This window comes from Neomonachus schauinslandi, chromosome 12 (assembly GCF_002201575.2).
Source record: "Neomonachus schauinslandi chromosome 12, ASM220157v2, whole genome shotgun sequence".
In the NCBI taxonomy this organism is placed as follows: Eukaryota; Metazoa; Chordata; class Mammalia; order Carnivora; family Phocidae; genus Neomonachus; species Neomonachus schauinslandi.
In genome coordinates this window covers 20,900,909-20,915,448 of record NC_058414.1, presented here as the reverse complement: position 1 = coordinate 20,915,448, position 14,540 = coordinate 20,900,909, and the positions used below count along the sequence as shown (strand labels likewise).

Sequence of the window (14,540 nt, the reverse complement as noted above, 5' to 3'; positions counted from 1 at the left end):
TTGCAGTATTGTTGCATTTAAGTTTTATCTTTGGGGCACCAAAACAACGTGCAAAACGTGTAGATGGACAAATCCTTTGTAAACATTTAAATGGTGATTAACTGTTGCATGACAGTGAGGATTTGGGGCAGAAAGGAGGCAAAGTTAAACATAACAAGCTCCCAAAATGGACATGATAAGCAAATGGTTTGAAAAAAAATTTGAATATGCATGCTTTTGTGTTTCTTTATTATAGTTAAAGAAAGACTAATTGATATAGAGAGCTTAAAAATGGGTTAAAAAGAACAGTCTGCAAATGAGTTGAGCAACACATGAAGGGAATAAAAATGACATCAGAGGCTATCAATCTCACTGGAGTTCAAACAGATTAAATATGGCATTACCACCATGACCAAAATGATTGCTTCCAGAAAAAAAGGGAGGTAATTAAGATGAGCCGGTACAACCGTGCAAGGGCTTACAGTTTGAGGACATTCTGTGGACAAGTTTCCAAGCCTTCCTAAGCCTGGCATTTTTTTTTTAAAGTGCAATAACTCCCACTATTGCTCGCCCTTGTAATGGAATTAACAACATGCTGTTGGGTTGTGATCTGCAACAGTTTAACAGCAAATTGGAAAGCAAAAAGAACGAAAAGTGGGAAGAAGATGCCTTTCTGTCCCTCAAAAACCCACAAATGACTCGTAAAATTTACTTTCATGCAAATGGGAAATAAGATATGCAAGCATGGACAGTTAATCAGATTTATTCCTAAAATTTGAAAAGCACATCTATATGATATATAATGATTCCCATTCCATAGTGACTGATTTGATGCAGACCACACATTCCCCTCCAGCAATGTCCATGAGATTCAACAGAACAAAGAGGGACGCCATCTGGATTCCCCAGTGGCTGTGGGCAGGGCCGTGGAGCAGAAAGCAGCACTAACATCCCAAGGACACATCCCCTTTCCTGGGGCCCTTGAGTTAACCAAGGGCTATGCCAAAGTTTTGGAAACGCTTTCTCTTCCTCTCCTTCCTCTCCCTGGAGTGTATCCCTGTGATTCAACGGAGCAAAGTACGGTTTTCTTGGGGTGTGTGTGGGAGGTTGTCATTTCTAACAACCCTTTAGCTCTCTAATTTGGAGAAAGGAATAGTAAGGCAGACAGCACAACACAATGGAAAATGCACAAGGTTTTGGAATCTGACCAAATTGGATTCGAATTTCAGCCCTGACACTGCAACTTCCCGAACCTCTCACAGATTGTTTCTGCGTCTGTTAAGTGGAGATTATAATATTATCTCTCTCTCTCTTTTTTTTTAACCCTGACCAACTGTGTCCAGCTTTCCTGAATCTTAGTTTTCTCATCTGTAACATGGATGTAATTCTATCCACTCTTTCCTCTCAGAGGTATGACAATTACATGAGAACATAGATGTAACAGTATTTTATTAAGGATGATTTTTGATGATTAAAATCAGCAAGTAGAAGCTTTAAAATATATATTCTTGCTACTACTATTTCATATAATTAGTTGTTCTTATGAAGTTTGTACTATCTTCTTCCATGTAATGGAATGGATGCTTATCTGACAAAAGTGGCGTATACAACTGATACCAAGACTTTGGGAGACCTCACGTTACATCTACACCCTCATTTTATCAAGGTTTAATGCCCTTTTTAATCTGTTTTAACTCCAGTGAGACTGATAGCCTCTGATGTAGTTTTTATTCCCCTCATGTGTTGCCCACTCATTTGCAGACTGTTCTTAACCCATTTTTAACCTCTATATCAGTCTGTCTTTAATTATAATAATGTAGCTGTCACTTGTAAAATCATGCATATTCAAATATATTCAGATCTAGCCCAAGCCTATTGTCTGATTTTTTTTAAGTCCTTGTGATCAGTTAACAAATACTCAAAGTAGAGGGGCACCTGGGTGGCTCAGTCAGTTAAGCCTCTGACTCCTGATTTCGACTCAGGTCATGATCTCAGGGTCCTGGGATTGAACCCCACATTGGGCTCTGTGCTCAGTGTGGAGTCAGCTTGCCCCTCTCCCTCCCTCTGCTTGTTCTCTCTCTTTCTCTCAAATAAATAAAGAAAATCTTAAAAACAAAACAAAAAAACCCCCAAATACTTAAAGTAGGAATTGAATGGGGAGTTCTTAACGTTTTTGTGTGTAACATACCTCTAGATCTATGGACCCTTTGTCAGCATAATGTTTTTAATGCGTAAAATAATACTTAAAATTACCAAATACTTAAAATTACAAAAGCAGCTAATTATATTGAAAGATATCATTATCAAAATTTTTAAAAAACCAAATGAGTGGAATAATAATATATGTGCTTCTTTATTAGCATATTAAATAACAAGATCTAGGGGCAGGGCTAATAACTACCCATGATTTTGAAGTAGTGATGAGTGTCAATAATGATACTTTGAGATACTTGTAACAACTATAATAAGAAAATGTTTGAGATTTTTTTTTTTTTAAAGATTTTATTTATTTATTTGAGACAGAGAGAATGAGATACAGAGAGCATGAGAGGGAGGAGGGTCAGAGGGAGAAGCAGACTCCCCGCCGAGCAGGGAGCCCGATGCGGGACTCGATTCAGGGACTCGATCCAGGGACTCCAGGATCATGACCTGAGCCGAAGGCAGTCGCTTAACCAACTGAGCCACCCAGGCGCCCCAATGTTTGAGATTTATATGGTCGAGGAGACCCAGGAACTGCTAATACTACTGTGATTTTTTTTTTTTTTACCTACATTTCAGTTAGAGCTTAGTGAAAATAGAGATTATTTTTCTCCCATCAAAATTCATGGAACCTCTGAAGTCCATCCCTGGTCTCCTTGGGGGATCCACTGAGCCCAGGTTAAGAACCTCAGGTTTGTCACAAGAAGTTGTTCACTGGACGAAATGACTCCCAGATTGAAAGTCCCTAGATGGCCGTCTTCAAAGTGGAACCTCATGGGAACCATCAGTTTGAAAACCCAGCACAGGAGGAATCCTAAGTGGCCCTGTAGACCTTTCTAGGGATTTACAGGGCCGCAGACTTAAAGCTGTTGGGGATGGGAAAATAATCAGTTGACAGTGAAATCACTTGGCAAATTTTATGCAATACTGCAACTTTTTATTCTGAATTTTGGCAAAGAAATAAGTCCCTTACATGAGTGAGATCTGGTTCATCATTTTCTCAAGCCAGAGACAACTTGGTATTTCTAATTCTACTTTGAGGCAGTGTTTGCAGCCTGTGTTTATCTTTTCCTCATTATTTGATAACTAAGTGTTTCTAATGGGGGGAGGGGTTCCCTTTGTGACTTATTTTTCTACTGCTATTATAATCTTTAAGAGTCACAGTTCTTATAGAAACTACAGAGATCACTTTTTTTCTTTTGGCTTTTTTCCATTAACGAATTGAAACCTTCTGTGTTAGATCGCCAATACCTGAGGGAATTACTATTGGAAGGAATGTAGAGTTATGTATTTAAACAAAAATTTCTCTGAAAAATCACCAAGACAAGGCCTTAAGTTTCTTTTAAGTTAAGTGTTGGGCTCTTTAGTTTCACAGAGGCAGTTTTGCATAATAGAATTTCTGCTGAAATCCAAATGCAGTGTTTTGACCTCTTATTCATAGGGAAGACCTTGAGGATGTCCAGGCAAGGCAACAGCTTACTCTGCCCCATTCTGATGGTTACTGGTAAGACTATATAACATGAGAGCACCTATAAATAAGAAGTTTCCGAGCCAATTGAAGAATCTATATGAAAAATAATTAAACACCATGCCACTGTAACGTATGATGCTCCATTAAGGAGCTTTATTTGCCAAGTGATTTCACTGTCAACTGATTATTTTCCCATCCCCAACAGCTTTAAGTCTGCGGCCCTGTAAATCCCTAGAAAGGTCTACAGGGCCACTTAGGATTCCTCCTGTGCTGGGTTTTCAAACTGATGGTTCCCATGAGGTTCCACTTTGAAGACGGCCATCTAGGGACTTTCAATCTGGGAGTCATTTCATCCAGTGAACAACTTCTTGTGACAAACCTGAGGTTCTCCTGCATGCCCAGAATGTCTCCCACACAATAATTGATCAATACATGGTGAATAAGTGAATGAATGTTGCTGTTAGGTTTCAGGGAGAGAAGAAATCATTGCAGAATTCTGGTAGATGGTATGACTTGAGGTGTAAAGGCTATGGCTTAGCAGAGAGGAGGAGAAAGGCATTCCAGCTGTAAAGAATGAGAAGCATGCAGCAATCTGGTGACCAGAGTTAAGGGCCTCCCTTGGGAAACCTGGGCAGATAGGTTTGATCAGATAATGTTAAGGACTGTCAGGGAAGAGTCTAGACCCTAAGCTTGTCAAAGACATGACAAGACTATTTTTCCAGGGTGATACTTCTGACAGCATAAGGCAGAACAGATTGAAGGAAAGAGAGACCAAGGGTGAACCATCAGGATGCTATGGCAAATGAAGTGCTGAGAGTGCCACTAGGTTGTGGAATGAATGGAAAGGGTTTGATTCAGGAAATATTTAAAAGCAAACATGTCCTGGAATAGGCATGAGCCAGGAGCAGCCCTCATTTTCAACTTTAGAAAATTGAGCAAGTCCCTAAAGAAGTGAGGAAAAATATTCAGATAAGAAGCTGGCAATTCAACGTTGTCAAGAAGGGCAAACAAATTATATTTTTCTTCTGGCAAATGGTTTCTTTGGAAAGAAAGGCTAAAGGCACTGGAGAGAGAATGACAAGAGCACAAACAACATTTCTCTGGTTATTTATAGTTTAAAGAACACATTTGCATACCCATGCATATTTGAAACAGTGGAAAACAGAGCAAAAATAGAGAGTCATTATGAAATATATTTTTATCATAGATAAGAAAGTCGGTGTACATTTTTTTCATCTGATAAAAATCGTCAAGATCAAGTGCATTTACCCTGGATGTTCTCTCAATAGCAAGAACTAGAGTTAAAATCAAGACAAAATTCTCATTTTGGGTCCTATTTTTCTCTCCGTTGCCCATTAAAGGTACAGCTTCGTTTGTACAATAAATGTCCCTAAAAACTATGCATGGTTGTAGTGTTATTTTAAATTTCCTAGGAGAAAAGATGATCTAAAAGTATGCTATCCCGAATCACCTACTTTGTAAGTTCAGATTTTCATATGGGGATTTAATGGATTTTGTAATATATTCTCTCTCTTTCTACACACGCACAAGCATATATGTTCTCTCTCTCTCTATATATATACACACACACACACACACACATTCATACATGCACATATATTCATACATACGTATCTCAATATGGAATGCCTAAAGAAAAGTACTGAGTGATATTCTATATTGGAGGACTAGAGAACTTTCTAGAACTCCTGAGAGGGTCGGGGCCCTCCATGGTGGTGTCACTGGAGCTGGCTTACACCAGCCCATGAGAACCAACTATTAGCATTTCTTCCCAACTCCACATTCGATACATCATGTTGGTAGCTTGAAATTGATCATGGTGGTAGTTTTCACACCACAGAAATCAGAACATCCCCTTAGCCTCTACCCAAACTAGTTATTAAACATTTACTGCAACACAGCTATCCTTGGAACACACTTTGAGAACTACTGATATAGAGAACGTAGTATGCTGAGGAAATATATACAGAGATAAAAATGACAAGAGAGATGACAGCTTTGAAGGACAGCAATAAAAATTCAACTATAAATAAAAGAAGATTCTTAAGATAAAACCTGAACAAATAGAATAAAGGCATTAAAAAAGAAAAATAGCTTCCTTGGCTGAGAAAAGATCGAAGTTTTAATGTTCGAATGTTTACTATGTTCCAGGAAAAGTTAATTGAAAGAATACAATTAAGTTTGGAAAATGTTTTTAATTTCTCAGGAAAAAGGAAATTCTTGCAAGCATATTGGCAGAAAAAATAAGTTACCAACAAAGGAACAAAAAAATCAAGCTGGCTTTACACTTCTCTTTAACATGAAGTATCAAAGATTATGGGGCAGTATTTGTAGGATTTTAAGAGTAAAGTAAGGGACATAATTCAAGAACCATATGCCAAGAGGAGATGCTCACCCTCCAAGACAAAAGAAAGTAATTTTCAGAAAGCAATGGCCGTTTATTCTTCGGATAAAGACTTTTTAAAACTATATTTCCAGTCATCATGGGATGAATAAAAATCAGAATTAAAGAATAAGGAAATTGTGGAACAAATGGACCATCAATGAATGACAAAACTAGAGTTAGGACTACATAATTATAAATATCATCACAAACATGAAAGTCAATATTAAAAGGAAAGTTAAATGATTAATAAAACTCATGATTTATATGTGTTTATGTACAAAGGGTAGAAGTAGAGAAGCAACAAGTTCAGGGGAGAATGAAAGTGTATTAGATCTCTGGTCTAACATGGGGAGAGGGGCCAAAGTCATGGTTCCATCACGACTTTGATAACTGGAGAAATACATATTAAAAGGATGTTTTTAAAAAAACCATACAGGGGCGCCTGGGTGGCTCGGTCGGTTAAGCCGTCTGCCTTCAGCTCAGGTCATGATCCCTGGGTCCTGGGATCGAGCCCCAAGTCAGTCTGCCCCCTTCCCTCTGCACCCCGCCCCCCGCTCATTCTCTCTCTCTCTCTCCAAGAAATAAATAAGATCTAAAAAAAAAAAAATACAAATAGCCATTGGTTAGAATACAGAACAGAATGTGCACATACCTCTGAAATACCTTGAGACAATAAAAGTCAACAACATAGTGTATATAGCAAAAGGTGAAAACAGTGAGTACAGTACAGTAACAGAAAAATCAAAAACATAAAGCAAGATGATAAAAATAAGACCATATACTCCATTTTGAAAGGAAATATTAATCTTCTAAACTATCCTCTTAAAAAGGCAGAATTAAAAATTTTAAGATAGAAGTTAGCTATGTGCTTCATATAAAAGGCAAATCTAAAATACACCAAAATAAAGATTAAAAATGCAAGGATACAGGGGCACCTGGGTGGCTCAGTCAGTTAAGTGGCCAACTCATGATTTCAACTCAGATCATGATCTCAGGGTCGTGGGATCCCACTCAGCACAGAGTCTTCTTGAGATCCTCTCTCTCCCTCTGCCTCTCCCCCCGCTCACATGCTCTCTCTCTCTAAATAAATACATAAAGTCTTTTAAAAAATAAAAATACAGGGACACATAAAATTATTCCACAAAATCACAAGCAAAAGGAAACAAAGGTGACTATATTAATAGCAGATAAAGAGTCTGAGGCAAAGAAACATCAACCACGATAAAGAATATAATCTTATGTGAATAAATGCTATAATTTATAATGAAACATACTACTTATTAATCTTTATATGTAAAATAAAAATATCAAAATAAACTAAAGAAGCTTGATTATAAAAGGCAACCAATATCACTATTATACTATGAAATATCAAGAATTTATATACATATATACACATACACGTAGAAATTTTTTTCTCTAAAAGAAACTCTCTTGTTTTAAACATTCATGGATGATTTACTAGAATTAATTATATACACTAGTCCACCACAAAATCTCAATAAATTCCAAAAGGTAGAAATAATTCAGTCCACATTTCTTGACCACAGTGTACAAAATTAGAAATTAAAACCAGAAGTTTTTTTTTTTTTAAAGATTTTATTTATTTATTTGAGAGAGAGAGTGAGAGAGAGAAAGAGCACAAGAGGGGGGAGCGGGAGAGGGAGAAGCAGACTCCCTGCCGAGCAGGGAGCCCGATGCGGGACTCGATCCTGGGACTCCAGGATCATGACCTGAGCCGAAGGCAGTCGCTTAACCAACTGAGCCACCCAGGCGCCCAAAACCAGAAGTTTAATCAAAGAAACTTCAACTACTTGGAATCAAAAATTCTCTTCTAAATAATTATTGGGTCAAAGAGAAAATCAAATATACAAGAGTTTGTTTAGAAAATGAGAACAATACTTATCAAATCTTAGAAACTTTGCCTAAATTCTTATTTAGAGGTCATTTCATATTAAATCTTACAAATGAAAGAAATCAACTAAATCTTACAAATTAAAACCTTAAAAGATATTTGTACTGTACCCAAGTCCAAAAATGACCATTTAGAAAATATAATGAGAAATTAAAATCAGAAAGGATAGCATTCATAGTGACAATTGAAGAGATACCACAAAGATTAGCCATATGCATAAAACAAAATTTTGAGACATTTAATAAAACATTTGAAAAAAAATTTAGAATTAGACTATGTTCCTGATAAGGAGACTAAAATTATAAAAATATAAATTAGTTCTTAAATTATTTTATCTTTAATTATTGGCGTACTGGTAAATATCTAAGAACTGGCACTTTAAAAACATATATGCATATAAATGTGTATATGTTTACTATAAATTTGTACAGCTTACTATTTACATTTACTATCTTAGAGATAGGAAATATGTATAACACACAACTTATAAATAATAATAAAATACACAATATTCTTTATTGTAAAGTCGATACAGTCAATAGATTCTCACACAATGCTTTCATGGACTTTTGCCAAACTTATAAATGCAGCTAGTAATTTTGTCTTCTTTGTGTTCAAAGGAAAAATAAAATTCTGTGACTTTGACATATTTCTTGTTTTCACCAAAATATAAAAACAAAGTTCAAAGATATTGAGGAATGTGTATAGTTTCAATCTGAATATTTTCATTTACATTCATGAGTAAGACAAAAGTGAAACAACAAAGATGTATATGCAGACTTCACTCGTCCATCAGCGACGTGAGTGACTTCTTTGCTGAATCAGGTAATAGTTTCCAAGTCCTGAAAGAATATTTCCTCAATCTTTTATGGTATTTGCAATGTTGCAGCTATAAACATGATGCACTTTAAAAAAAAAAAGATTTTATTTATCTGAGAGGAGAGAGAGCATGAGTGGAGGGAGGGGCAGAGGGAGAAGGAGATGCAGACTCCCCACTGAGTAGGGAGACCCAGGGATGCAGGCTTGATCCCAGGACTCTGGGATCATGACGTGAGCTGAAGGCAGAATTTGAATATTCTGTCAATGTTTGGTGATGCCTTGTATTCTTCTGTCCCTTCTCTTCCAAAGAAGCACTAGCTGAGGAAAAGCAACATTTGTGTTCAGGTTTGTCAAGAGTCCATAGATCGAAAAACAACAAGTACCAGGTTTCCTGGAGGTGATGGAGGTACCGGCAGGTGACCAGAGCAGGGCAAGAGGGAATGTGGGCCTGCAGTGCTCAAGGTCCAAGGAGGGAAGACACTGGTGTTCCATTGTTGAGAAGTCCAGACATGGGACTAGAATTTAGGAGCCAGGCTCCATTGCCCAGGAAGGAGGACCAGAAAGAGGCAGAGCCCAACTCAAGCTACTGGGCACTTGGCTCCAAGAGTGACACAGAAACGCTGGCCAAGCACAGGACCCGTTACTTAAGTTGGACGCTCCCCCCCCTACCCCCCCGGGGCGGGAGAGAATAGGCACCAGCTTGGGGACGTGAAAGCAGCAGTGCAGTTACCACAATCGTGGTGCCACATTGGGGGAGGGGGTGTTGGCAGAAGGGGAATGCTGGAGCGAGCCAGAGCCTCGAGGGGCAGAACTCTTTCCAGGGTAATACAGATACCACAAGCCTTACCTGGGCAGGATTCGCATCGTCCTATTGGTGATGGTGGTGTTGGATAGATTGAGGTACAGGATTCCAGGACAGCCCTCGGAGATGTATCTCATTGATTCATCCTGCATGAAAACGGAGGGGAGAATTAGCAAAGTCTAGCAGGTTTTGTGATTTCCCCATTATCTCTCTCCGAAAGAGTATATGCAGGCCTTGGTCTCTTCATATTCTTGGTTATTAGTTGTAAATCAAATTAAACAGAAGGTGATGGTTTTGTTTGAAGCTTCACTACTCTCTCCCCTGCCCTTTCTTTGGAAATAAAATCCCATTCCATCACAGTGACACTTTGTTAAAATTTGAACCCTTGCAAGTTCAACGCTGACAGGAAATTTGAGCTCAAGTGTCAAAGTGTCAACCACTCCTGACTCTTCAGATGCATGAAAGTGATTAAAACCTGATCTATTTTTAAACTTGCTAAAATCATTCTGAAAGACAGGAATAGTAAAAGTGAGTCCATATTTACACATATATATTTATGGAAGTGTGTGTGTGTGTGTGTGTGTGTAATTAAGTTTCTGTGGTCCTATAGTGAACATATTAAAACAGCTAAACAGAATCTCACCAAATTTACTTGAAATGGTCTGAAGCAAAAGAAAAAAAAAAGGTACATACATTTTGAACATGAAGTTCAGTGTTGAGGGTGTTGTGGGTGAGACTCTCCAAGATTCAAGCAGCCCTCCCCCAGAGCTAACACTGAGGTACAAGAAAACAGAGCGACTGTGACAGGAGAGAGACAGGAAAACAAATAGTCATTTCAAGCCTCAGCCCTAAACTGACATTTACAAGACCAAATGAATTGCAAGCTTTGATTGTGGTGGAGCTGCTGCTTATATGGGTAACTGCTTGTAAAATGCTCTAGTATGAGTAAGTAGCAGCAGGTTTTTATTTATTTAATGATGGTGGATGAGTCTCCCCAGGAACACCGACAAGGTCAGCTAGTTTTAAATATTTGTGGCACATCGGTCCTAGAAAGAATAGGCCATTGCTGGAAGAAGTAAATTGTCCCTTGCCTAGGGAATATGGTTTGGGAAAGAATTCTGCATGTTCAATAGGGCCACCTCCAACACCACTAAGGATGGCAAAGGTTTATTTTCAGTAGGATCATTAATGTTTAGCAGTCTATTCCTAGCTATTTCTCGGAGTCATGGATAATACAATAACAAATTCCTGCAGTTCTGCTATAGGAAATGCTCTGTGTGCTGACGCTGCATGAGTGCAAGTGCAGGGATTCAATAAGCACTGTATTCTTGCCACTGCATTCAAGCTGCCAGCAATTTTTCTACATATTCCACCACTAAAATGCAGGATTTAGTATACGTGGATAGAGTAAAAAAAAAAAAACAAAAAACAAAACAAAAAAATATATATATATGGTACAACTTTCCCAGAAGGAATGAAGAATCGTAATAAATGGCATTGTAATTTAATATAAATGAAATCCATCTTCAAAAATGTTTCATGGTGCCAACCAAATATCAAAGTGATTATGCACCTATTGAATGGCCAAAATGCAAGTGAGATGGGGCAAGGAAAGGATAGGAAGCTGGCTAATACACCCTCAGGGAGGTAGCCACAGAGAAGATGCAAATATGGGGCCAGGAAGAGGAAGATGAAGTATGTTTTATGTACCAAAGAGGAAGCTCATTTTTCCTTTAAGATAAGGAAGCAAACCATTCACTGCATTTTCCTGTCTGGAGGAGCTTGGACATCGAAGAAACTTCAGACGAATCCCATTCTCAGCATTTAAAGGAGCTCAAGGTTCAGCCCCCAAATGCAGGAGCACATAAATGCAAACACTGTTTGAGTATCTTCATTGCAAAATGGTTTCTGAATTGGTCCACAATGCACCCAAATCTTTCCGAATGTAATATATTCATAAGGCAAGCTTCTTAGAAACAAAGCTTTGTGAATGAATGTTACTCAACTCTTTAAATGTAAACCTGTCTCCCAGTCTATGCTTCAAAGGGAAAAACAATAGTAAAGTGTGGCTGGATAAAATTATCAGCCTAGTATTAGACTCCAAAATTGGAAAAGACTTTGATGTTCACAAATTCAATGCAGATGGCATTTGTTTCCTATTAGAGAGGCAAATTTAAAGACTGTGATCTTTTATTCAAGTGTAGAACTGAAGCTCCCTGAGGGCAGGAACTGAAACTTGATTCATTTTCAATTCCCTCTAACACTTATATTTTATAGCATATAAATTCCCTATATATCTTTTTAGATAAAGATAAATATATCTTTAATGTAGTAGGTACTAAAAATATCCACAGAATGAAACAGAAGTTTGAAAGAAAGAACTAGAATGACGACTCTGGGAGGTGTGGATGTCATGCTAGAGTTGCTGCTTAATGAAGAGCATGACAAAATCAGGCTCTTCTGTTTTCACCCTACTTCTCTTACTGTTTCGTCTTTTCTTTATTTAAGATTTTATTTATTTATTAGAGAGAGAGAGAGAGAGAGAGCAAGAGAGAGCAGGATCAGGGAGGAGGGTGAGAAGCAGACTCCCCAGTGAGTGGGGAACCTGATATAAGACGCGATCCTAGGACCCCGGGATCATGACCTGAGCCAAAGGCCGATGCTTAACCAACTGAGCCACCCAGGCGCCCCCTCTTACTGTTTTTTCTTAAGATTCTTTGCTATTTTTTCTCCTCTACCTACTTTTAAAAGTCAGCAATCTCCAAGGTTCAATCCTAAATTCTCTTCTCATACCTACTTTCTCTCTCTAGGTTGATCATATTCACTTTTGTAATGTAATTAAGAATACAAAAATGTCAACCCAAGATGGAATCTCAAGTTCTATGCCATGCTCTCCATTACCTACTCAGTATCTCCATACAATTTCATTCCTTCTTAATGTTGTAGACTATTTACTATGCCAATATCTGTGCTGTGTGCTAGGACTACCACAGAAAATAAGACACAGCTCCTGCCCTTTGGGCTCTTGGGCTAGTGGAGGAGGCAGAAATGCTGTGATTAGGGATACTTGTTATAGGGACCCAGAGGAGCAGCAACAAACCCAGCCCTGGGGGACAGGGATGTCTTGGTAAAGGAGGTGGTACCTAAAGTAAGCCTTAAAGCCTGACAAAAAGGAAAGCAACACCTGAGGACAAAGCAAAAGGGCACTCCATGCAAAGAGCACAGCCCAAGCAGAAGCAAAACAAACAAGGAGCAGCTTGGCTCATGCAGCAAAGAAAGTGTAGCAGTGTATGGTTGCTGAAACTTAATGTGTGTGCAGGAATTGGAGCAAGATGAGGCTGGGAAAGGAGGCAGAGGCAAGACCACCGAGGGTCTCCCAAGGCATAGTAATGTTAAAGAGCTTTGACTTTATCGAATAATGTAGATGACACACGAATGTGTGTATAAATGATGGAAAATGGCAGTGAAATGATCCGATCTGCCTCTTAGAAAGTGTACGTGCTCACGGGGGAAGACAGATTGGAAGTAAAAGAAAAGCCTGATCAGGGTAAAGAAAAGCCTGATCAGGGTAAAAAAAAAACCTGACAGGGACCAGGAAGGAACTGCCCAGGGTAATATGTTCATTTCTGTCTCCATTTGCACACAATTGGTAGCCATGAAGACCACTAAAATGAGCCTATTGTCTTTACTGGGACCCAATTTTTTTCTGTCTCATACACACATGGCCCTAAATATAAATATAGTTCATTTTTGTGTAATTGTTGAATAGTTTCCACTTTCCAGAGACTCCAACCTTGGGCATATAGCTACAGAATTAATAACAGCATTATACAAATGGGATAAAACTTCTTGCCAATGTTTAACATAGTTTGCTTTTTTACACATTTGATCCTAAATGAGCACACAGGCATGTATTTTGGCAAAATCTCTGTATTGGCACTGCAATATAACAAGTCTGAATCTATATAAATAAGAGTAAAATTTTTAAAGCTTCATATACTCACTGTGAGTGTTGGGCAGTCAGAGACATTCAGCTCTTGCAGATTTCTACACAGGCCTAAACCGAACAAGTTAAACATCACTAAACAACATAGCACAAATGTTTAAACTTAAAATTTTCCTTCCTACGTTCAATGCAGTGTATTCATTAGAAAACAAACAAAACCCTTGGCAAGTAATTTGTTCTAAGTATATGGTTCCCTTTCCCAGCAACCAATTTCTTCTGGCTTTAAAGTTAAAATATATACACATGTTTATTATCATTTGAGGACTACAGAAGAAAGGGGAAAAAAGGAAAATACTACTTTGGAAAACAGTATATACTTAGAGCTTTTAGATGGGAAGAAAACCAACCTGCTTTTTTTCGTGGCACGACTTTTTTGGGTTTTGTTTTATCATTTTATTGTAAAAATTTTCAAACACAGAAAAGTTGAACTTGAAGAATGGTATACCCGCTACCTAGATTCTATTTATATTCCACTGTATTTGCATCTATACATCCATCTTTCTATCTATCCTTCAATCCATCTTATTTTTTATGCATTTTAAAGTAAGTTACAGACATCAGCACATGTTCCCCTCATACATCAGCATGGTTATTAGAAATAATTCAGCATGCATAATAATTAACAAAATATTTATCTTTTTTTTAAGATCTTATTTATTTCTTTGACAGAGAGAGAGAGACAGCGAGAGAGGGAACACAAGCAGGGGGAGTGGGAGAGGGAGAAGCAGGCTTCCCGCTGAGCAGGGAGCCCAATGCAGGGCTTGATCCCAGGACCCTGGGACCATGACCTGAGCCGAAGGCAGACACTTAACGACTGAGCCACCTAGGCGCCCCTATGATTTGTTTAAATGAGATTTACATACAGTTTACAATGAATTGCAGACAGAGAAGTGGAGGATCGGAATGGCCAAGTGCCTGACTAACTCTGGGACTAGAGGAAAC

At 38.3% G+C, this 14,540-nt stretch overlaps 1 protein-coding gene across 1 annotated transcript in view; it reads right to left on the bottom strand.

Moving 5' to 3' along the window:
- FBXL13 (F-box and leucine rich repeat protein 13) overlaps positions 1-14,540 on the bottom strand; it is a 230,063-nt gene that overhangs the window by 102,248 nt on the left and 113,275 nt on the right. Inside the window, exons 10-11 of the mRNA XM_021689519.2 lie at positions 13,597-13,649; positions 9,638-9,738 (exon numbers count right to left, since the gene is read on the bottom strand). Of these exons, the coding sequence (XP_021545194.2) occupies positions 9,638-9,738; positions 13,597-13,649 (154 nt within the window). The remainder of the gene's footprint in view (positions 1-9,637; positions 9,739-13,596; positions 13,650-14,540) is intronic.